The sequence below is a fragment of the Carcharodon carcharias genome, chromosome 10 (assembly GCF_017639515.1).
Source record: "Carcharodon carcharias isolate sCarCar2 chromosome 10, sCarCar2.pri, whole genome shotgun sequence".
NCBI classification, from domain to species: Eukaryota; Metazoa; Chordata; class Chondrichthyes; order Lamniformes; family Lamnidae; genus Carcharodon; species Carcharodon carcharias.
The window spans coordinates 57061667-57086698 of record NC_054476.1 but is presented as its reverse complement, the minus strand read 5'-3'; the positions used below and the strand labels follow the sequence as shown (position 1 = coordinate 57086698).

General features: G+C 43.1%; 1 protein-coding gene across 1 annotated transcript in view; it reads right to left on the bottom strand.

The window, feature by feature from the left end:
- Positions 1 to 25032, bottom strand: part of ppp1r32 (protein phosphatase 1, regulatory subunit 32) — a 127660-nt gene that overhangs the window by 89409 nt on the left and 13219 nt on the right. Inside the window, exons 2-4 of the mRNA XM_041196646.1 lie at positions 24654 to 24775; positions 18019 to 18136; positions 10098 to 10251 (exon numbers count right to left, since the gene is read on the bottom strand). Of these exons, the coding sequence (XP_041052580.1) occupies positions 10098 to 10251; positions 18019 to 18136; positions 24654 to 24775 (394 nt within the window). The remainder of the gene's footprint in view (positions 1 to 10097; positions 10252 to 18018; positions 18137 to 24653; positions 24776 to 25032) is intronic.

Sequence of the window (25032 nt, the reverse complement as noted above, 5' to 3'; positions counted from 1 at the left end):
AGGGCTCCACGCCTTAGCCAAAATGGCACTGGAGCCCCAAAGCCAGCACCCACCCTTTTCACCTGGTTCGGGTGGTGGGGGGTGCAAGGTGAAGGATGGGGAATGGAGGCCCACACTCCCCTGGCACCAGTGCAGAGGCAGCCACAAGGGTTGCCAGGTGCAACAGCCAGCTTCGGTGCTCTGGGACTTCATCGCAGTAAAACAAAAGTCAGGGCTCTAGCCCTCACTCCCCACACGCTCCCTATGCTCCATCCATGCCACCTCATGGCCCCCGTCCACCCTTTGTGGCTACTCATACCATCCAGGCCAACCAGTGCCCCTCTACCCACTCCCACAGCCCTTTATAGCCCCTATGCCAACTAAGTGTCAACACATACCAACCCATGCCCCTACACCCACCACCCTTACATCCTCCATACCAAGTCACCCAATATCCACAATGGGGAGACCTTGGGAGCTATGCTGAGATTAAATAAAATAAAGTTCTAAGCATCCTTTATAGACATCACTACATTTACAAAATACACACCCATTGTTAAAACCCCATCCATAGATCACAGAAGCAGCTGCACATTTAAAAGTGTGATTGCCTTCACTCAGAAGCAATTTTGGTCGCCCAGGTTTCTGAAACTCAACCTGTGGGTGTTATGATATGGCAGATGGTAATTGTCAGACTGACCAAATTGCAAAGGGAAACTTGGTCAAGCTATCACAACGATTTTGTAATTTGTATTTATTACGAGGAGGTATGTACATTGAAGTCAGAAGTAAGGAGTCCACTACCACCTTTGGAGATTTTAAAGATTAAATTAAAACATGTATTAACAAAAGAAATGAAAACTTAAATTCACATTAACGACGCAGTTGTCTGTCTTTTTACATAGCCCTTTCCAACCTTATGGTTGGCAGATGAGTGAATCGGCCAGGTGGCCTTTACATTTTTCAGCAAACCTCATCCAAGGATGGGATGAGGTTTCTGTTATTAAATAACATAAAAATAGAAATCTGTGGACACCATTTTTTATCATTTATATGTTCAGGTGCCTGATTGTGATGCTTGGACATTTCTTTCCTGATTTTAAAATCTTTATTTCCTGGGTTTCAGGTCTTCAGCTCCCTAAGGCAGCTCTCTACCTTCAGGGAGCTTTCTGTCAGCACTCGCGCACGTCCTTGTCGGCGTCATCGCCAGCCCTCTCCTCCTGCCCCCACCCCAGCAGCGCTAAGTTTTTCAGTGTGTGCTTCATGCTGACTGGCCATTAATTGACCAGCCAGCCTGAAATCGCAGTCGAGGGCCGATCATGGTTGAACGTCCGTTTCCCAATAGCTCCCAGGCCCGCCTGCCAAGCTGAAAATTCAGGCCAAGATTATAGTTACCCAGTTACATTTAGTCTTATAACAGTTTCCACAAGATTTCTACTCAACTAGGCTCCCAACTACACATCCTTTTCAGGCAACAGTCCAGATAGATTCTTACTCTATAAAACATCGAGCAATGTTACCACAAGCACCTACTGTTGTAATGAGGGAGGCATTTCACCGCTTCTTTCTCCCTCTCATGCAACAATAGAATTCCAAGGCTTCTATCAAAATCTTGCACTCTGGAACAAGAAACTTCTCCAGAGTGGCTACAGGCTGTTTTTCATAGGTCTGTTTCACACAGCACACCATTCAAGATCTCAACATGGTTACTCCCCATATAGCTTTCCATCTTTCTTTAAATATATTTCCTCCCTTCTGATCTGTAAATCCCATTGTTGCAACCTTTTGTTGGAAGTTACTTTTCCCAGAATATAAAAATCTTTCATGTTGTCATTATGGCCAGCGCTTTAAACTTAATAATAAACTTAATAACTTTGAATTATTTATCTTGTCAGTTGTAAACATCTTATCATGTCCCTTTGAAAAGCCAACCACCTCTCAACTTATCTAAAAATGCAAATTCCATTCACAAAGTATCTGCTGGGGCCTCATCTTAACTTGCCACATCTCCATTAGGGGAGACAGTGGTGTAGTGATAATATAACTGGACTAAGCAACCTAGAGGCTCAGGTTAATGTTCTGGGCACCATGGCAGCCAGTGGAATTTAAATTCAATTAACAACAATCTGGAATATAAAGCTAGTCTCAGTAAAGGTGACCATGAAACTATCATCAATTGTAAAGATCCATCTGGTTCACTGATGTTCTTTAAGGAAGGAAATCTGCCATCCTTACCTGGTCTGGCTGACATGTGACTCCAGACCCAAAGCAACGTGGTTGACTCTTAACTGCCCTCTGAAATGGCTGAGCAAGCCATTCAATTCAAGGGTGATTAAGAATGAGCACCAAAAGCTGGCTTTGCCAGTGATGCCTACATCTCATGAAAGAATAAAGGATTTCAAAAATGCCTGTTTACATATAACCCTTTTGATGATTCAAACCTTGCAGTTTAATTAAACGGGGCATAGACACACACAGAGTCCTATAAGCCTGCTTCAGTATCCCATATTAATATTGGGAAACAAAATGATCTTTCCTTTACAGTGGGCTTTAGACATTTGAGCAAAAGGTCTAAAGCTGCCAGAGTTCTTTGGAGAGGTCAGGTACTTTTTGGAATTGTTAGCAGTAGACATGACAATGCGTAAAAAGTTGATAAGGTTTGCGGAACTATCAAGTCGTTTAAATACCCTGCTCTTTAATTTAAAAGAACAACAGTCTGCCATTGAAAGAAAAAGGTGCTTGCAATTTCACTATATGTTTGTTGCCATAAACCAGAGGGTTATCATTATAGAACTAGTGTTCCTTAAATGTTTCCACAACCTATCATTATCACAGCAGGGGAGCTATATGTTCATATTTTGATTGACAACTCCAAGTGGTTATAAATAGGTTATTTATCTTTGATGTAGGGCTATGAATATAAATGTCTGTTTTTATATGGGATTATGTACTTGAAGGGTAGAAAAGTATTGACTGGGATTTTAACAATGGGCATGTATTTTGTTAATATGGTGATGTCTGTAAAGGATGCATATAGCTTTATTTAATTTATTCCCAGCATGGCTCCCAAAGTCCCCCTCTGCGGATACTGGGTGAATTGGCATGGATGGTGTAAGGGCAAAGGGAGGTGTGTGCAGGGGCATAAGTTGGCATAGGGACTATAAAGGGCCATGGGAGTGGGTAGAGGGGCATAGGTTGGCATGTAGGGTATGAGTGGCCATGAGGTGTGGGTGGGGCCATGAGGTGGCATGGAACCAGCATGGGGAGTGTTTGGGGAATGAGGGCTAGAAAGCTGTCTTTTATTTTACTCTTTTTATTACAACTGCAATGAAGTCCCAGAACACCAAGGTGGGCTTGTTGCATTCTGGAAGCCCCTATGGCTGCCTCCACACTGTTGCCAGGGGTGGTGGGCCCAACTCCAGTTAGTACTGCCCCCCCTCCACGCTGCCCCACCCCTGGAACAAAAATCCAGTGGTTTGGGCAGTTTCTCCTGAGTTGGGTTTGCAGAGTTGGGAAATTGTTACATTAGTTCCATTCTTCTGCCTTCTCCCAATAACCCTGCACATTCTTCCTTTTCAGATAACAGTCTCATTCCCTTTAGAATGCTTCAACTGAACCCGCTTCCAGCATGATAGGAATCAACTGGATTAACATAGCATCCAAGGTTTATACATCATAAATTGCCTGTCATTGTATTTTATATTTACATACTTTATGGCCTGGATTTTTCCGATGGCGGGCAGGGCTGGGCTGGAGCAAACAGGGACGCGTGTGGAGCCGATCGCCATCCGCGATCAGCTGTGTGCCGCCAGTTTACGCAGGTGGGCCAATTAAGGCCCGCCCAGCATAACACATAGCCAGTGGCGCTCAGTACTACCTATGCGGGCACAGGTAGGAGAAAGAGTCAGGGCCAGCGCTAGCGCAGCAATCTCCCTAAGGCGCGGAGCTGCCTCACTCATAGACAATAAAAAACTTTAATAAACAATGTTAACATTTATTTAAACATGTCCCCTCATGTGACAGGGTCACATGAGTTGGGACATGTTTGTAAAGGTGGGAAAAATAATTTATTGATTTTATAAAAGGTTCAGAAAACCTCATCCCGCCCATGGACGAGGTTTCCTGAAAAACATAAAGGCCGCTTGGTCTTTTCAGCTGCCCGCCAACCTTAAGGTTGGACAGGCAGCGTTCTTAACTAGTTTAATTACTTTCTTAATGGCCTTAATAGACCGTTGACATTTCAGCAGGTGCGCAGCCGCCTCCAGCATGCACCCATTGAACGAAATATCAAGGACACCCGATGACGTCGGGGCGCACGCCCAATGTCATCGCGCATCATTTTACACATCAGTGTGTCTGGCCCATCCATGCACACTGACCGGAAGATTCAGCCCTATATTTTATATAAACATCATAAATTGCCTATCACTGTATTTTTCTGTCATTCTGAGATTGATTCGCCGATTAGAAAATGAAAGTTCAGCTAAAAATTAAACTATTTCCAACTTTACTCACTTTCCAGCAAGGATCACTAGTTACTGATGAAAAGCAAAAACCCTGGATGTTTTATTTTCCCACAACTAAACTCTTATATTCTTCTTCCTATTGATTACAGTTATATGATGGGCATTTTTGGTGATTACGAGAAAGGCTGAACTTAAGCTGAAGAACTTGTGTTAGTTTTTTCCATCTAACATAGAGGTAATAGATTAAAAGGAACAATTTGAATTTTCTTGAATGTTGTTATTTTTCTTATAAGATTAATAAATTCTACTTATGGAGATTAATTCAGTAAGCTGCAGCAGGCTTATATCAGGATGTTGTATCAAAGAGTTTAGAGCCTTTTGGTATCTTTATGCTGGGGTGAACTGATTCCCCTCTATTCAACCTCAGTGGTTGGAAACAACAAAGGTTTAAGTTTATTTTTCACAAGGATATGCCGTTTCCGGATCAGAATGTATTTAACTATTTAAGCTGTAAGCAATAAGGTGCCAATCAAACAAGGTTTTCTTGAATCAAAGAAAGCAAATTTATTAACCATCAAACCCAATAAAAACACAGTGTCAAGCATTCAGCCCACATGCAGTCATTCGGGTCCACAAACGCATGTGCACACATATGCATACATGAGAATAAAGCAATAGAGAGTTAGAGTCCAATAAAAAAAGGTAGAATATGTGGTTAAATGTTCTTTGATTATCCTTGAGGTGTAGATTTTAAATGTTGCGGCCGATTTGAGTTAGCTGGTTTCTTAGATGCGGTCAGATGTAGAAGACGTTGCAATCATTATAAGATCTTGGTTCACTGATAGGTTCCTGGTAGAGTTGACTTCTCAAACAAGGAGACATGCTTATTCCAAAAGAGAGAGAGGGAGCAGCGTTCAGCCTGTTTCATCTGCTAAAGACTTTCTTGACAATGCCAGTGTCACTTGCAATCTCTCTCAAGTGGCTGGGCAGCCTTGTCTTGAAATGCTTCACCCATTGTGTATTTCCAAGAGGTTTTGAATGTGTCATTTGTGACAGCCATTGTTTCAATATCCAGAGCTTTGCATTTTAATGTATCTTCCTAACACAGTTACGATGATGTCCGGATTATAGGAAATGTCTCTCTTCACACTCCCCTGAGGGTGATTTGTTTCTCACTTTCAGCTTGGAATGCAGCCCTGCATTTTAAGCACTTTGCTGTGTCTCAGTTAAAATTGCAAAATTTCCAGTCAGTTGGAAGTTGAAAAATCATATTTTCAAAAATAAAGGGGCATAGCCTTGTGACACCAGTCATAAAGTCAGAATGCTTTGGTAGGCGGGAAATGCAAGGATCATAAGCCTACATTCCAGACAACCACACAAACATCACAGTTGGTAGTGAGTTTTATTGGAAAGCATTGCTTAGAACAAGCATTCCAACATTTGTTCCCTTTCTGTTATTAGCTACATTTAGTGTCCTTTGAGCATGTAAAAAGCAGGATGGATAAAGGAGAACAAGTAGATTTATGCATTTGAATTTCCAAAAGGCATTCAATAAAATGCTACATAAAAGGTACTACACAAACTAAGAGCCCATGGTGTTAGGAATAACATATTAGCACAGATAGAGGATTGGCTAACTGACAGGAAACAGAAAGTCATTTTCAGGATGGCAAACTGTAACTAGTGGTGTACCACAGGAATCAACGCTAGGGCCTCAACTATTTACAATCATACTTATAATTTGGATGAAGGCACAAAGAATATGGTAGCCAAATTTGTTAATGACATAAATATAGGTGGGAAAGCAAGTTGTGAGGAGGGCACAAAGAAGGCAGAATTTAATGCAATCCCTTGAGATGAGGAGGAATTTCTTCGCTCAGAGGTTGTTAAATTTTGAAATTCTCTTCCCCAGTGATCTATTATGCTGGATCAATTAATATTTTCAAGGCTGAGTGAGACAGATTTTTGATCTACAAGGGAATCAAGGGTTATTGTGGGCTGGCAGAAAAGTGGTGTTAAGACTATAATCAAATCAGCCATGATCTTACGGAATGGCATAACAGCTTGAAGGGCCAAATAGTCTTCTCCTGTTGTGTTATGATCATTTCTTTTTAACACTTGCATTGCATCACACTGAATCTACATGCCAGCATCATGCTCTAGAGGTCAATGAATCTTGCAAAAAGAAGCACTTCTGAATATCTAATCTAGTTCTACCTTTATGTAACTTATACTTATATTCTTATATCCTTTCTAACCTATTGTAGCAATTATAGTTTTGAGAAGCATAGGACTGTAGCTTTAAGAATAATCTTTTGTTGTAAGATCTCATGATCTGTGTAAACCAATGTGTTAGCAGAGCAGAGAACCTCTAGTAGAGAGTTCTTCTTTAGTTATGGAGTTGATGCACATGTGTAGTTGCTGCTGCTGTGTTGTATATAAGTTAAATGTTTCCACTAAGAAAAGTTGTCTGAAGATCAACTCTATAACAAACTGGTGATGAGGATAAATCAGTTTCAGTGCTGTACCTTGCTCAGCAATTTTTAGTATCTAAATTCATTAGAAAGAAAAGAAGGTATACTGATCCAAAATGCCAGAGGTTGGCAGAATTGATCCCTTTGAGCCAGTCACAGACAATCAGTCTCAGTATATAGAATATCTTGAGTTCTACTTTCAAGCCAATAAAATCACGGGGGAGGAAGAGAGGAGAGCGATTCTCCTGAGTATTTGTGGAGCAAGACTGACAGTTTAATTTGAAGCTTGATCGCCCCAATGCCCCAGATTCAAAGACTTTCAGTGAATTAGTAGACATCGTTAAGGGACATTTTCAACCCAAGCCCTCAGTCATAACATAGAGGTTCAGGTTCAATTCACGGAATAGAGCCCCAGGGAAGACCATTGTTACCCACATGGCAAAGTTAAAACAACTAACGGAATATTGTGATTTTGGTGAAACCCTGAATGACATGCTCAGAGATCATTTAGTATGTGGCATGCAGGAAGAAGCTATTCAGCGAAGATTGCTGGCTAAAGTGAATCTTGATTTTAAGAAAGTGTTAGAAATAGTGCTTGCGATGGAAAGCGCTGAAAGGGATTCATAAGCAATTCAAGGGGCGCAAAATGGTGCCATTCTCCTAGGGAATAAGCAGTCGAAAGGGTTACGAAAAGCTGGGTCTCTGTCACAAAGTGGGAAACAGCACCCACTAACCGAAATATGAGGAGAGATCTTAGCAACAAATCAAAAACTAATTTTCATCAATATGGAAACAATCATTCTTCTAATGATTAGCAATTTAAAAAAGTAGAACATTATTTTTGTCACATTAGTGGACACATAATGAGACAATGCAAAGCGAGATTTAAACAGGATCCAAACAGCAAATGAAGTCCAATGAAGTCTATAGTGTAAAGGAGCTAGAAACAACCAATTCTGTCATTTATTCATTATTCAGCATGAAGTTTGGGAAGACAGAGCCAATTATTGTCACAGTGCAAGTGAATGTTAAATCCTTAGAAATGGAAGTAAACACAAGTGCTTCTACCACTGTACTGGAGAACACACTTTCAGATATTGAAATAAAGGTGATCAACAATTAAATTTGGAACAAACATCTGCCAAGTTGAAAACATACACAGGCGAAGAAATCCAGGTAAAAGATATCACCGCAGTAACAGTTCATCATACACACCAATTGGCACAGCTACCAGTGATGGTATTAAAAGGTAGAGGACCAAGCCTTCTAGGTCAAAATTGGTTGAAGAAAATTAACCTTGATTGGCCAGTGAGATTTCAAAAGGAAGCGGGAAGAGTTCCTGAGTTGGAAAAGGAACAAGGTGCTTCAGAAAGAGCCTGGAGAGCCCAAGGATTGCAACAGGATGAAAAAGGAGTGTGTAACCTGAAGAAATGAAAACTGTCTTAAACAGTGAAATAGAAGAACAGCAGAAGAAACGTAACGAGACTCTGCTGAATGACAGAGTTCAAGATGAAGTGAGTGAGCTTTGCAAAGAAAAAGAAACCCTGTTGAAAGACCTTCACACACTCCAAGAATCCCTCAGGTCAAAGTTTGTACCTCTGAAAAATTACGAAGAGAAACAGGAAGAATTTAACATCTCTCTGAACAAACTGAAGAACCAGTTGGCAGAGAAGGGGCAGCAATGTTCAAGTTTCTAGGAGAAAGCCAACAGATACAAAAAGGAGACAGAAGAGCTGAAGAATCAGCTGAATGAAGCTAAAGAGGCTTTTAAAGCAAAGTTCATCGAGATTTCTAAGGTACAATTAGATAATTAAGTCATGGGTAGCTCCACTATTGAACTAAGACAAGTTGAGATTGCACCTGAGACGAGTCTGACTGATAGTGAAGTCAAAAAGAAGGCCAAAACTAAATTCTGTGCTAAAAAGGAAACATGTAGAAAGAGGATGCAGAATTACTGATGAGGTACCATCTTTGGACAAGACTACACCTAATATTTCCCAATTTGGAAAAAAGTCAAGGGAACCAAAAAGCAACGCATGATTTGCATAGTCATGAGTGACAATTTACTGTTGGTGAAGCAGTATATGTAAAGAATTTCTGTGGAGGACCGAAGTGATTACCAGGTAAAGTAAGCTCTGTGACTGGACCATTGTCATACCACATGGGAGTGGAGGGCCAGATCACCCATAAGCATATGGATCATTTAAGAACAAGGGAGATGCCCCAACAAAATAATGTTCTACCCATAACCATTATTGAACCAGTGATTCCTGTTGACATTGTTCAGCCAAGGACAGACATGCCCGATGTCTCTGTCGGAGTGGAAGACACTGAACCGCATGTGCCTGGTGAGGTACCTGATGTTAATGCGGTTCCAGAGAATGTGTTTCCTACAAAAGAACTGAAGTCGTAGAGATATGACATTCCACACAGATCAGGAAACCACCTGAAAGACTGAACTTGTAATTTCATGACCTTTGTAAATATTGTAATGTCATGAGATAAATATCCATGTAAATACAAAATGTACAGCTAAGTTAAAGGGGAAGGAATGTAGTAATTATAGTTTTGGGAAAGTAGGACTGTAGCTTTAAGAATAACTCAGTGTTGTCAGATTACATGATCTGTGTAAACCAGTGTATTAGCAGTGCAGGGAACCTCTAGTAAAGAGTTCTTCTTTAGTTATGGAGTTTGATGCACATGTGTATGCTGCTGCTGTCTTGTGAGTAAAGTTAAAGGTGCCCACTAAGAAAAGTAGTCTGGAAGATCAACTCTATAACACCTATCCAGCTCAATAATTAGACTTGGGGTCCATGTAGACAAGCTCAGTATTAATACCAACCACCTCTAGCACAGGTATAGCATACAAAGAAACAGAGTAAAACTTCTTCTACACTGTAGCATTGTACTTCAGCCCCAACGTGCTACCCTAATGTGACATTTTTTTTCCCACAATGGCCATTTTCAGTTTGGCAAAAAAAATCCTGAATTGACAACAACTTTACGCTGGATTAAGATTATTTAATGTAAAGCTCTTCAACAGAGAAATAATGACTGTTATGTATGAACTTAGTCTACATTTGAACTTGGGTCTCACAAATAATAGGCCAAAGTCTAACCCATTACATAATCAGGCCCCATAGCTTAGTAATTTTTGGTCTATTGAGCATTTTCTTACATCTTTGAGGAATGGGAAGTTCAGTGCCTTTTTCCTCATGAATCCACTGCCCACAGAATGTAATTTGTGAGGAAAATCTTCTTTACCATCCGGGCGTCCATAGGGCACAAAGTCCTTCTTGGTTATTGACCGATAGTTATCTCTTAAAAGTTGCCTAAAGACAAAAGTGTGAAAAGTTAAGTTAAATATTTCAAGTTTTTTTCTCCACCTACCCAATTTCCTTTCATACTCCTCTTCTGAAGGTGGTTGGTCATGCTGAGGTTCCATAATTATTTTCAGCCAGCCACTACTGCAACCCAATCTTATCCTCATCCAGTTCCTGCAGAAATGTATTTTGAACAACATGGGAATTTAGAGGCAGGGAATGGAGTGGGAATTCTGGCTGATATGTCCCCACAATGCCCCCTTCCCTGACTACTGGGGCACTAGGGGCAAATGTACTGCCCCCAGCGTCATTCTAAAGACTCAACCACAACATAAATCAGGGATACAATCTAAGACTTTTCTCACTTTTATGGCTCAGCACTGGATTAGATTTGTTTTCTAGTAGGAAGACAGTTAATTTTTAAGACATAAAGACTGATTTTCAGTCTCTGAGCACACATCCCATCGTAAAACCCACCCCCACAGCAACAGCATTCTGAAGACCTTCTTCCCTGATGCTTGGATGGAACATCAGCCTGTGGAACAATATATACCCACCTTCTTTTGACTTCTAGAACTTTACTGAAGTCCGTTTCACCTGATGGGGGCTAAGTGAAATCAATTGGGTCTACTACCTGTTGGTACGCACATTTAGGCCTCTGCCAAGTGGATATCCTGGGAAAATGAGCCACACCATACCATATCTTATTCTCCTTTTGCACTATTTGTAGGCTCCTTGGGGATTCCAATTCCAATTAGGGATAGGCAGAAAATGCTGGCCTTGCCAGTGATGCTCCTATCCCATGAAATAATTTTTTAAATTGCCTGCACTTGGGCAATTCAGGGAAACCCCAAGAGGTAATGCAATGGGAGCATAACATCAGCATCATAGACAATGTTCTCTTTAATTTCTCTTTGCTGTGTGACCCATTTGTTGCATTTTGCAGTCTCTTTCAGATTTACACATGGCCTCACATCTTAAAGTGGCCACCTCTTGTTAGCAGCCTGTTTGTCCTTTGCATGGCAAATTCTGGACTGTTGCGCTCCCATGCAGCTTAGAAGGAACATTGATCACTGGGTATCTATCCCTTTTTTCTGTTTTGCACATAAGAAATTAGTAATCTCCAGGCAAAAAGCAACTAAACATTTTCTCCATTATTTGGTTAATCTTTTGACATTTTGTAAAGGAGGAAAAGTCAAACAAGGCCAGAGCAAGGTGTAAATGTTGATCAAGACACTATTACTAGAAATGTTTGAAAAGTCATATGACTACTAAATCACATAAGAGACATTCAACTTACTGCTCGAGTTATCCTTTAATTAACACTTCTTTTGAATTATAAGGTGGCCTTGTATCTAGTGTCACCATGTCTGTCACTTTCTGACAAATGTACGATTAGTTAAGTAGGGCAGCTGGACAAGTCAGATACGGCAACACCCTGACAGAAAGAAGCCTGAGGTTAGCGAAGCCATGCATCTTGGTTGTCTCTATTTGATCCCCAGAAAAGTGAAACATACTAGGGAGCCTCTTGTACAACTGTGCCAAAGACCTGCGTAGCAATAGTATGGACATTCACATGGATACTCTTACTGTGTTCTAAGATGCACTGCTGCAGATTCGATGTGACTGTGTGATGGACTGCATATCAAATGATTTTGACCACTTGCATTTCCACCTTTAGAGATATGTGTATTTGCGCTCTTGAATCTCTTCACTCTTTTAAGAATATTACCACTGACGACAAATTTTGTGTCATTCATTTTTCCTAAACTGACTACAACATTTCTCTGCACTGAGCTTCATCTACCGACAATGTGTTTACTCCACTGTTTATATCCTCCTGCACTCTCTTTTGCATTCTTCCTTACAATTGGCTATACCTCCTAATTCAGTGTGATTAGAAAACGATGGTACAGTTTCTCTTCAGCTGATGTCCAAGTTATAAAAGTGATCAGCCACTGGAAACCAACACCATATCCTTCCAATTGAGAAATATTTATTTACCTCTACCCTTTCTGTTCCTACAATGTCTATCCATGCAGCTACATTCCCTTTAGTTTTCCTAACAAGTATTTATGCGGCACCTTATACAATGTCTTCTGAAAATCTGGATAAACACTGGGGCATATTTTCCTTTGGAATTACACCAACTCTACAGTATAACAAAGACAGAAATTCAGGCAACAAATTAAATATAGTGAGGTTCCCCAGCAGTCCACATTTGGACCACTGCTTTTCTTAACTAGACCTGGGCACAACTTCAACAAAACCTGCAGGTGACACAAAACTTGGAAGTATTGTGAACTGTAAGGAGGATAGTGATAGACTTCAAGAGGACATAGACAGACAGATGGAATGGGTGGACAGTGACAGATGGAACTTCCTGCAGAGAAATCTGAAGTGATACATTTTGATAGCAAGAATGAGGAGAAGTAATACACAGCGAGTAGTTAGGATCTGGAATAAATGGCCCAAGAGTGTGGTGCAGGCAGATTCAATTGTGGCTTTCAAAAAGAAATTGGATAAGCTCCTAAAAAGAAACATTTGCAGAGTTATGGGAAGATGCCAGGAAGGGTGGTGTGGGACCAGTTGAGAGAGTTGCTCTTGCAGAGTGCCAGCATGGACAAGATGGGTCAAATAGCTTCCTTCTATGTTGTAACTATTCTATGGACAGAACGATTGAGAGGTGGATGTCTGTCACTCCCAATCGAATGTTAAATTAAGCGTGATGGCTTCGAGTCAGATCCCTGATGTCAGTACGACTAATTCCAAGATTGCGGAAGGTGGGCGGGCCCAAAAGCCAGAAGCCCACTCACCTTCCGTTTAAGGTGAACTAACGATTACTTGAGGCAATTAACTAATCAATTGACTGAGATTTACAGCAGACTGTGTGATATAACGGTAGTCACGTGGGTTGCACTGGCAGACAGAAATTGCAGCTGGGATCTCCAAAGGGCTCAGGGTGGGATAAAAGCAAGCACAAGAGAGGAAGACACTGAGGAGTACAAGGCTGCAGCTGACTCTGCAGGAGAGCTCAGTGAATTTGTCCAGTTTTTAACATGTAGTCTATTTTGCTGCTGAGGAATAAAGGGGCCATCTGTGAGGCACTCACTTGGAAGAGGTGCATGAACCAAGGAGGGACAATTACAGAGCAGTCTGCAGCAACAGAAGCTGTGGGAATAGTCCACTCTGATGGAGGCTCCTCCAGTGAGGAACAGGAAAGAAGGTGGCGGGGAGGGGGAAAAGAGGAGGCCTGCTGTCTAGGGGCAGCAAAAGCCAACACACCAGTGTCAGGAGTGTCATAAGGGCCCAGAAGGCCAGCAAAGGGAGTGTTGGCAGGTACGCCCAGGAGAAGACACTATCCTGAGGGAAGGGTTTAGAGGCAGCGCACTAATTAGCTACAGATGAGTGAGCAGCAGTGTTGCAGTAAGCTCTGTCTATCCAGGGAAGCAGTGACTTTCATATGCAACATGATCGATGGGCAGATTAGTTCCAACTGCATGGGTGGCTATCCAACCCCTGTGACACTAAAGGTAATGGTGGCCCTCAACTTCAACATGTAAGGATCCATTCAGGCAACTGCAGATGATCTGTGTGGTGTTTTGCAATCGGCAAGCCATCATTGTATTAAAGTTGTAACAGGATGGACACATTGTTCAGGATGAACGTTCATCCATTCCACCACTTATGAGGAGAGCCAGGCTGAGAGAGTAAAAGGCTTCAGTGTGATAGCTTTGCTTTCTAAGACATAAGGGGCCATCAATGGTACATGCATGGTCATTAAGGCAAAACCACAAGCCAGCCAGGGACTTATTTTAATAAGAAAGGTTTTCACTCTCTGAACGTGCAGATTGTCTGTGATCACTGTCAATGCATCCTGCAGATGTTTGCACAGTACCCTGGGAGTAGTCATGATGCCTAAACTATCAGGCATTCCCAGGTGCCATGATTCTTTGTGCCCCTTGCTAAGTTGGGTGGCTGGTTGTTGGGTGACGAGGTATACCTGTTAAAGAGGTGCCTTACAACACCCAACGCTCCTTCAGGCGGAAAAGAGGTATAATGGCAGCCATGCCTCCACAAAGGTAGCCAGAGAGAGAATCTGAGGAGTGCTCAAGGTGTGGTTCCATTGCCTCGACTGCTCTGCTGGCGCCTTACAGCACATCCCAGATTGTGTTTCCCTGATCATTTTTGTGTGCTGCACAACCCTGCATTGCAAAGAGGTGAAGAACTTGTGGATGACAACATGGAGGACTGCCCTGCTTCCTCAGATGATGAGTCCAGCACTGACTCAGAGGAGGAACAAGACCATGGCAATTCACATGGTGGCAGCAGAGACTGGGTGCTAGGGGCACAAGAGAGGCTTTTAATATCAGTCATTTCAACTAAAGCATTGCAGGCCTTTCCCAAACAGCAGTGCGGAGGACTTCTCCTCATACATATGAAGCACAGACTGAAGATATCCCAAAGGTACAACTCTGCAAAGGTTTCTTAGAAGGACCTATGATTTTCATCAGAAGGCATAATGGCTCTGCAGCCCTTGGTCCTCAGTCCATGCTTTAGCAATCAAACACCATATTATAACTGATCAATTTAATAAAGAGCAGGTGAACAACACTCAGTCTTACACATGCAGCAAAGAGCAGTCATTACTTCATACATTTACAGGTGTTGCCATCGCCTCGGGGAAAATGGTGCTCCCCCATTGCTACCAGCTGAGCTACAGGCAGGCTGCTGCTCCAGAGGCGCCTTTGGCCTGGATAACCTTGATGGGGGTCCCCTGGTCACCTGAGGCCCTGGCATTGTGAGGGATGCCCGCCCAGTGGCAGAAACCTTCTCTGTCACCATAGAATCCTACTGCACTGATGTCATTGGCAGAGGGGCAGAGCTACTGTCACCATCAGGAGTGCACTGAGAGAAGTGCCTAGATGCAGACAAGTGCTGCTTATCTGCCAAATGACCCTTAGTGTTTACTGGAGATGCACGAGGATCTAATGGGGATTCCACGTCCACCTCTCGCACTGGTGATACTTACCTGACATCAATGATGATGCAAGTGTTTACAGGTCCAAATCTATAGCTGAAAAATCCCTGAATGAGTTGCTGGGTTTGGCTCTTCATGAGTTTCCAATCTCTTGATGGAGGAAGCCATGCTTCCAGAGCTGAGGGTGATCACAACACTCATGACCCAGATGGACTGCTCCACTGTCTTTGCCAGGGCACAGATACCCTCCAGAAGCTCTGCTAGATCTTCACACACATCCAGTCGGACAGCCAACGTTTTCCGCCTCACAGACTACTCCAGAGGCTCGTCATCTGCCTAGGAAGCTGCATCTTCCTGGTCTCCCACACTCTCCCAAGAGTCAAAGGCTCGGGCTGTCAGAGCTTCCAACAGCTGGACTGGTGATCGTGCAGTGTTCTACCCAGTTTGTGCTACCGTTTTGGCCAACATGTGCAAATCCACCAAGGAGCTAGACTCTGAGTTGGTGAGTGGTGTGGAGCAAGGATGGAATGATGCATCACCTGAGGCCCCTACCTCCTCCTCAGAGGCTCATGGTGGACCTTCAGGGTTGATGTCTGCTCAAACCAACGAATGACCAGCTGAAGAAATAAGATGGGTGAGTGCACATCAACACTGAGGAGGAACACTGAGCAAAAGTAGCTTCATCTGGGACACAGACATGACACATGGCTCAGATCTGGTGATCTTGAACCATTGGACCACACACACACTCATCCATTCCCAATTCCATTTCAATTCTTATCATCTATTGCCGAGAGGATGATCTCTAGGATACTCAAGGACCCCAATGCTAACTCCAGCTTCTCTTCAGCCCATTGATCTGACCCCCTGTTGACTGGTGAGGTCCAGGGTGTCCTCCTCCAATGTGGTTAGCATTGCCAGACTGGCCACTCCACCTCATGGGCAGAATCTTTGGCTTGGCGAGGGGGGAGCAGGGCACGTCTCAGGCAAACCGCACCCCCTCCCCTCCCCCCCACCATTGCCTGCACAGAGCCCGCTCACGTAGAATGGCAGTGCCCAGCCGATCAAGCGCTATGATCGGCTGTGCGCACGCCCATGCCCGCTCCCGCCGAACCACCCCCCCACCCCACAGGGAGAAAATGGTAGATGAAGAAGTCCCATATGTGGATGTATCGGACAATTGGATAGGTCTCCATCATCTCTTTACTGTGCTGCTTCTGCACTGTTCATCGCAGCACTGCTCGCACTGTAGCTGAGCTTCCCTGTCAACACACCCCAGCCCCCAAGAGTCTTGCAGGGTGCCAAGACATCCCTGGGCATTGTGGGTGTGCAGGAACCATACATCCACATCTCTAACAGACACTTCCCCAGCATGCCACATGCATACCCTCCCATAGTTGTGCTGTCACATTGAAAGTTAGCTTCCTTACTCAGCCTTGCAGTACACCCCCTTTTCCTAAACTGTAGCCAGGTCCTGCGCATGACTCCGTGGCTATTAACCACCTCTGCCACCCTCCATCTAGGTTTTCTTGGTCAGCTGGGCAGTTCTCCTCTAGTCATTGTGTAGCAGGAAAACCTGCCAGTGTTTGCTGACAGCCTGAAAAGGAGGATTAATTATTAGACTGTGGGACCATCTGTGCACAATTCTCTGCCATTGCTGATGGAGCATGGTTGAAATTGACTCTCTGCAATCCATTGAGCTCCTCTCCTCAGCCTCCAGTGACTCAGACTCACTCAGGAGCAATGGGGTGGGCAGGAGAACAGCAGCCCCATTGACTGCAACTTGCCTTCAGTTGCTTACTTTTCTGCTCTCTCTGGCCTTCTCCTCCAGGTCTCCAGTGTGTGCAGACTGACTGCTGATGTCCCTTTAAGCTTCCTGTCGGCAGCATCTTCTGCCCTTGAGCCCACCCACATCGCCGTCTCCAAGCTCACTCTGGACCGTTATTCTGACTGGCTGTTAATTGGCGAACAGTGCGTGATTGCACTTTGAATTCGGGAGTGGGCAGGAACGCAAGTTATGCTGGCTTCTGCCCATGGGACTCACGTGCTCAGCGCTAAATTCTGTCCTGGGATTCTATGATTTATTAAGCTTTCCATCAGCTCCCTAACATCGACCAAAATTGCCAGAATTGCCCACCCATAAGTGATTTAATCATTCAATTCACCTCTCCAAGTATGGGTGGATGTATTGTAAAGGAATGCAAAGTATCATCCAAAATCAAATGCTGGGCAACAGGAACACTCTGTACGTTCCTCCTAAATCGCACTAGTATGCCATGCAGAGCTGGAAATAAAACTTAAATACCTCCAAGGGTGTGGAATCAATCACTGGGCAATTTAACTGCATTACTTCTGGCCTTTGTTTTCTAATTTTATTCAGATGCCACAGAAGCAGTGGAGCGGGCTATTCTGATACAACCTCCTGAGTCCTCCAAAGGTGATTTTCTTTCCTCCCCTCAGAAGAGCTCCCAGATGTAGTGAGGAAACCAGCCGCAAATCTGCTGAAGATATTACATCAACCTGACTCAGGGAAATTGGCAACAGTCAGAGGCATTGGGTGGGTGGGAATCCTACCCCATTAAAGTTGCACTGCTGTATGAAGTTATACCAGAAAAATCATCTGCCTCACAACACCCTGCCCATTTCTTTAATCTACAAACCCTGTAATTGAGAAAACAAAGTGGAGAGAAAACAGAAATTGTACTGTCTTCTCTGTGTCTTTCCTCTCAGATTGATGCACACTTCAGTGCTCTGACAGCTTTCCCAATCAACCATTCTTGTAAATTCTCTCTTACCCGAGGATTGGGTTGTCTAGTCTGTCTAAAGATGATGTGTAGTAGAAAACAGGTCTTTGATTGGTCACATATCCAGCCCCGGATCGAAAACCTCTCCTGGGTATGAATCCTTCATGCCCTAGAATACAAATACATTGTGTTTTAAGTTAGAAAATTGATCCTTGATATTTCCCTCTCTTTTCAGCTTCATTAGGTAAGAGACCACTTGACACAGCCAAATAGACTTTCCATGGCTGGGATTGGTGTCAACCAGTAGACTTGCAGATAACCAACATAATTACAGAAGGATATCTAATTTCTGCATCCCTTCCAAAAAATAGTGAAAATGAGAGATGCATTTGGCTGAGATACTGAGATACAGTTCAAGCATACAAAATGTTTTCATCAACTTTCAGCTATTTTGTCTAATGGGCTAAAATAATGTGCAATATTAATAACAAATTCATTAAAGTCGTGCCTATCTGGAAATTGTGCTCATGAAACTAATGACCCACAACTTTAATGGACAGAAATATGTGGCCGATAGGTACAATGTCCAGGTATGCACTAATGGCAAACAAGTTAAAAAAAGGTCTTGTTGTCTCTGATGAGATGGCATTGGAGATAACATGAAAGTATCTGTAACACATTTTCTTCAAATAACAGAGGTTAAGCACAACACAGGCTAATCAGAAAGCTCTTAAAAGTGCTATAGGTGAAAAATAATTGAATCCAAAGATATATATGACTGTTTACTTTGCTCTCTCTTTGTAATGTAACAGATGCTATAACAACAGCAGTGTGGATGGTGAAGGCGAGCTGCTTCCACCAACTTTATCCCCAGCACATTCAGTAGATCTGATCCTTTCTGCTGTTATGATTCCATAGTAACTGCCGACTGCTTCAATATCTTACCCACGCTGCCATTCTTCATGTAAAAGCCTAGACAGTGAGTATCAGTAAGCTGTTTTAACATTACTGGGTATCACAGTCAAGCTCAATCCTGATGGCCATGTGTGTGTGGAATTTTCCACATAGTTGCTGGATAGCAAATCAGCAGTGGAAACTTGGGTGAATCTTGCTCTCCACCTCATTGAAAGCCAGGGATGATGAAGCCAGTAGTAACTTATTCAGTGCTGTCCTAGTTAACTCAACAACAATTTATATATATATACAATGCCTTTCATGTAGAAATAATACTCCATGTGCTTCAGAGGCATAATCAGACGTAAACAGACACCAAAGCAAAGGAGGAGAGATTAGGAAGTGATGATTAAAACTTGATAAAAGAGATGGATTAAAACCAAAGTCCAGAAAACTCTGATTGGGGAGGAGTGGGAGTGGTATGGCGGAGGGTGGGTGGGGGAGTGGGGTTAAAGGGGTTGTTGTGTACCTAGAAGGGCTTACAGAAATAACAAGGGGTAAATTCCATGAAAGGGGTATTATTAGATGAACATGTTACATTAGAGAAATTGGGTGAGAGGGTTCTGGTGCAGGATTGGATGTGAGGAGCAGACCTTTGGATGAGCTGAAGTTTACAGAGGGTGGAAGATAGGAGACCAGCCAGGGCGTTGGATGGGTTGATTCTGAAATTGTCAAAGAAATGGATGAGAGTTTGACCAACGGGTGGGCTGGAAGAGGGTGAGCATGTTTTGGAGATCGAAAGAGGCAGTCCTGGCGATGGAAAGCTTAAGAGTAAAAGGCTTAACTCAATCAAATTTGTCACCAAGGTTGCAAACAATTTGGTTCAATCTGAAGCAGTAGTCAGGGAAGGGTAAGGGTATAGATGAGGGTGATGAGGATCAAAGATGATGACATTAGTCTTCCTAATGTTTTAACTGGAGGATAATGTGGCTTGACCCAGGCGGCAGTCAGAATGCACAAAGGCAGTACAGAGTGCAAGAGAGTTGGTGGAGAGATGGGTATCAACAGCATTTGTTTGCAAATTGACCCCATGCCTTCAGATGATGTCCCTAAGGGGCAGCATGTGATGAAGAAGATGAGTGGTGAAAGATAGATTTTTGCAAGGTTTCAGAAGTAATAGTATGGGGGGAGAGAGGGATGGTGGTAGGAGGAAAAGCTATTTCTGGAAATATTCTGACCATGATTGGATAGGTAATGGAATCAAGCAAAGATAATGAAGAAAAAGCGTCAGAAGAGATTAGTGTGTTTGACAATGTCAACGGTTACTGAAAGATTAAGAAAAGTGAGAAGGAAAAATTGCACTAAGGTCATGACAGACAATGTTATTTGTAATAACAACAAAAAAACTGCGGATGCTGGAAATCCAAAACAAAAACAAGAACAGAATTACCTGGAAAAACTCAGCAGGTCTGGCAGCATCGGCGGAGAAGAAAAGAGTTGACGTTTCGAGTCCTCATGACCCTTCGACAGAACTTGAGTTCGAGTCCAAGAAAGAGTTGAAATATAAGCTGGTTTAAGGTGTGTGTGTGGGGGGCGGAGATAGAGAGAGAGAGAGAGGTGGAGGGGGGGGGGGTGTGGTTGTAGGGACAAACAAGCAGTGATAGAAGCAGATCATCAAAAGATATCTTTTGATGATCTGCTTCTATCACTGCTTGTTTGTCCCTACAACCACACCGCCCCCCCCTCCACCTCTCTCTCTCTCTCCCTCTCCGCCCCCCACACACACACCTTAAACCAGCTTATATTTCAACTCTTTCTTGGACTCGAACTCAAGTTCTGTCGAAGGGTCATGAGGACTCGAAACGTCAACTCTTTTCTTCTCCGCTGCCAGACCTGCTGAGTTTTTCCAATGTTATTTGTAACTTTGATTGGAGCCATTTCAGTGCATTATTGCCAAAGCTCAGGACAGGGCAGGGCAGAAACTGAATATGGATCCCGCCTCCCCCATCCCATTCCACCCCACCCCCAAGGTCTGTATGCTTCAATACAAGACCAGATACTTAGCAGCTTAACAATAGGGGCTACAATCCTTACAGATTTTCTTAGATGAATAGACAGTCAATTTATGAAATACTCATCATTTAACGTTACAGTCGCCATTAAAAAGATGACCTCTTTAAAAAGAGCTGACTTGGTATGACAGGGCATTAAACATTTGCCAATTGTCAACGTAGAGGCCAGGAGCTTACCATCTGGAGCCTAAGGTCTGCAGTATTTAAAAAAAGGCTTAAGGAGTTTATTTTTAAAGTGGGAGCCAGCTGCTCTTCGCAGAGGTTCTGAAGCTGACTCAAGTCCCAAGAGTGATATTTGTTTCTTCAGTCTAATCCTGAGCAATTTCTCCCTCCACTCAGTACAAACTCACTCAATGGTTTTCAAAATTTCTGTAAGAGGGACCCTTTGTAAATATTGACACATTTCTGGGAGTTATCTGCAAATATTGACATGCTTCTTGGGCCCCCTATTCTAGCTTCAAAAGATTTACCTGGCATTTCCACAGAGGTTCTCTGGATGGAGATCAGTGAAATTATAGAGAAACGTCTTAATAGTGTTCCAATCCCAACTGATGTTACTACCAGACAAGTCAGATCCCAGAGTGAAACATAGCTTTATAGATTCTAACTTTATTTTTAGAAACTGCGGAGGAAAGATAAATTCACAGGAGTCTGCTGCTAAACTTTTAACACAAAAAAACTATTAAACAAGAAAAATTAAAGATATTATATCAGACAAAAATGTTAGAAAGATCTCTATATAAACACAAGAAAATGATTCAAATATTCACTATTCCTTCAGCTCAGCAATATCTTTACAGACACACACAAATTCAGGGAGATAAAACAATTTACACTATCTATCTTATACTGTAAAAGTCAGGGTAAGTACGAGGCACATGTGAACTAATAAGCGAACTGTGGTCAGACACACCACACAACAAAGTAAATGACAGGTGCAACCAAAGCAGATTCCATGGATTTTTCAACAGCCCCCCCAGATGCTTGTCACACCATAAGCCAGCCAGTCCCACTGAAACTTTGTCTTTCTCATGAGGGTTTCCAATCTCCATGTTTAAAGAATTTGTCTTGGAATTCTCTTCAAACGTCACTCCCACACAGATGGCTTGAACAAGGATCTGCCTCCAGGGTTTCAATCTCATCTTCTGAGACTCCTTTCCCCTGGTTTTCTGAGCACACTGAAGCTTCACCTTCCAGGCACATTTTCAGATCTTCGGCTGTGCCAAGCAGAACACCACCACCCCAAAGGGGTACCTTTGCCCTTACGGCCCACAACTTGGAGTCACCAGCCTTCAGCTGGCTTTTTGGATTTGCTGGGCTTCTCTTGAGCCCACTTTGCTTCAAGTCTGCTCCCTGCAGCTCTTTCTTTAACGTGGAGCCTTTTTCTCTGCTCCTGTCATTATCTTGACTCAATGGAATCTATCTCTGATCCCTCTCTTTGTCCCTGCCTGAGATTTTCTTCCGGGACCTTTTTCTGTCCTTCTCCCTGGTTTGGGACCTTCTTCCTGTCCCCCTCCCCATGTTCTGCTCCCTGGGGCACCTTTTCTCGAATGACACTCCGGTTCAGGTCACCTGACTTGCAATTTTGCACCATTTCATTTCTGTTCCCTTTTCTAGCTTCCGGCCGAGAAAACATCAAAAAGACTAACTGCGCACGTGTGGCCCGTTCCCGGCCGGCACATGCGCAGAAATCTTGAGGCCCAGTGGGAATTGTAATTCCTAAACTGTGACTGCCGATTCAAAACCAAAGTAAGTATTGGATTTCATTACAATAGCTACAACTGGTCTTTCATTAAGCTACAGCATGAGATCAGGAAAGGCCTACAAAAATTGTCCCATCAATGGTTGCTATCTTAAAAAAAAGTGATAACTGCAGCAAATAGCAACAACTTTCAGTTAAATATACTTTGAAGGTGATAAAATATCCCAAGGTATTTCACAAGAACATAGCCAGATAAAGACTGACACTGAACCAAAGAAGGAAACATTAGGGCAAGTGACCAAAAAGCTGCTCAAAGAGGTAGGCTTCAAGAAGCTCCTTGAAGGAGGAAAGAGAGTTAGAGAGGTTGAGAGGTTTAGTGAGGGAATTCCAGAGCTTAGGCCCTAAACAGCTGAAGGTCTGGCCACGATGGCGGGGCAAAGAAAGTCAGGATTGCACAAATAGCAGAAGTAAAAAACATAGAGTTCTTAGAGTTGTAGGGCTGGAGGAGGTTTCAGAGATGTGGAGGGGCAAGACCATGAAGGGCACAAGGGTGAGAAGTTAAAATTTGAGGTATTGGTAGACCAATATTAGCGACCAAAAGGTTGATGGGTGAATGGGGCTTGATACAAGGTACAGTTAAGATGAGTGAGTTAAGATACAGGCAGCAGACATTTGGATGAGCTCACGTTTATCAAGGGTGGAAGATGCAAGACTGGCCAGGAACACATTGAAATACTCAGTCTGGAAGTAACAAATGCGTGTACGCAAGATTCAGTAGCAGATGGGCTGAGGCAAGGGCACAGGCAGACAATAGTAGGAAGGTTGAAGTAGTCAGTCTGGTAATGGAAAGGATTTGAGTCAGAAGCTCAGTTTAGAGTCAAATAAGACAATGATATTTTGCGGATTCCAGTTCAGTCTGAGACAGTAGCCAGTGAGCAGGATGGAATTGGTGGCTGTGGAGTGGGGTTTGTCACTTCAACCTCTAAGGAAGACTACCAATTTAGCACCAATTTATGTGTCACAATAGTGCCAGTGTGTGTGGTATACACAATACTAGCTTGACATTGTACAACACCATTTCTCATAGAAACCTCACAACCAAGGGCAACATTTTCCAGTCAACAAGCAGGGGCGGGACCCGCTCACCGACACATAAAATGACATGGGGTGACATCGGGCATGTGTCCCAAAGTCACCCCGTGTCATGTAGATTTTCAGTTCGGCTGGCATGCAGCCAAGTCGGCTACACGCCCGCCGAACTGTCAACAGCCTATTATGGCCATTAAAAAACTAATTAATGAACTTAATGGGCCATGGGCAAGATGAGGTTTCATGTAAGGCTTAAAGTTTCACGATAGCTTTTGAATAAAAGTAATGGACATGTCCCATCTCATGTGACAGTTTCACATGAGGGGACATGTCCTTAAATTTTTTCCGTCTTTAATTAGGTTTTTAAAAGTAACACTGATCTCCCTGAGGGAGCACTTTGCCTCAGGGCGATCTGTGCACTCTTGCGCGCGCATGCGCAAAAGAGCGCACTCCTGGCTCAGGGAATACCCCCTCCCGGGAGTGCACAGCGCCTCCGGGCGGACGTCACGCTGGGCGGGCCTTAATTAGCCACCCACCCACTCGTGCCCGTTCCTGCACAAGCCCCCCCCGACAGGGGGAAAATGCTGCCCCAAGTGACAGAAAAGAGATAGTTCCCATCAATCTGGGCTGGATTTGAAATGGGCCTGGAAGCGAGTGCCTACCTGATTACTCCATCCAGTCCCAGTACCTGTGACCCCTATTACTTGTAGACCATCTGCAATTCTTTGGGATATGATTTAAAGCAGTGCCAGCCATAGATGTCTTTGTATCTGGCATGGCAGTGCTTGTGAAGTTATTCAGCTTAGCAATTTTCTCAGAGAATGCCAAATTTATGGGGTGATGGGCCAATATCAGACTTGTTGCATTGTACTCTCATTTCTTCCAAAAGAAGCCTCAGCAGCATGACAGACTACTTTGCACTCTCTTACCGTACGATGTAGAATATGTTGTGGAGTAGAATTTCAGAGGGTCAGCATCTGCTCCAAAGCTTGTTTTCGTATAGTGTGGTGTGCTGTCCACTGAAATCAAAGCCATTCTCAACAAATATATTCTAAAACAAAAGATTTGAAAAAATAAATGTTAGTACATAGACTTAAGGCTAGATTTTTTGAAAATGCGTGGAGATCAATTATATTGAATTCCCATTCATTTGGAGCCCAATCCAATTTTCTGGTTGGGTGTGTATTTGGCAACAGAAATGCTCGCCAATTTCCAATCATTAAAATTAAACTATGATGTAATTTAGATACATACAATATTTTCACTTAAACTGTGTAAATAAACCTGGGTACTAGATTTTAGTGTAAC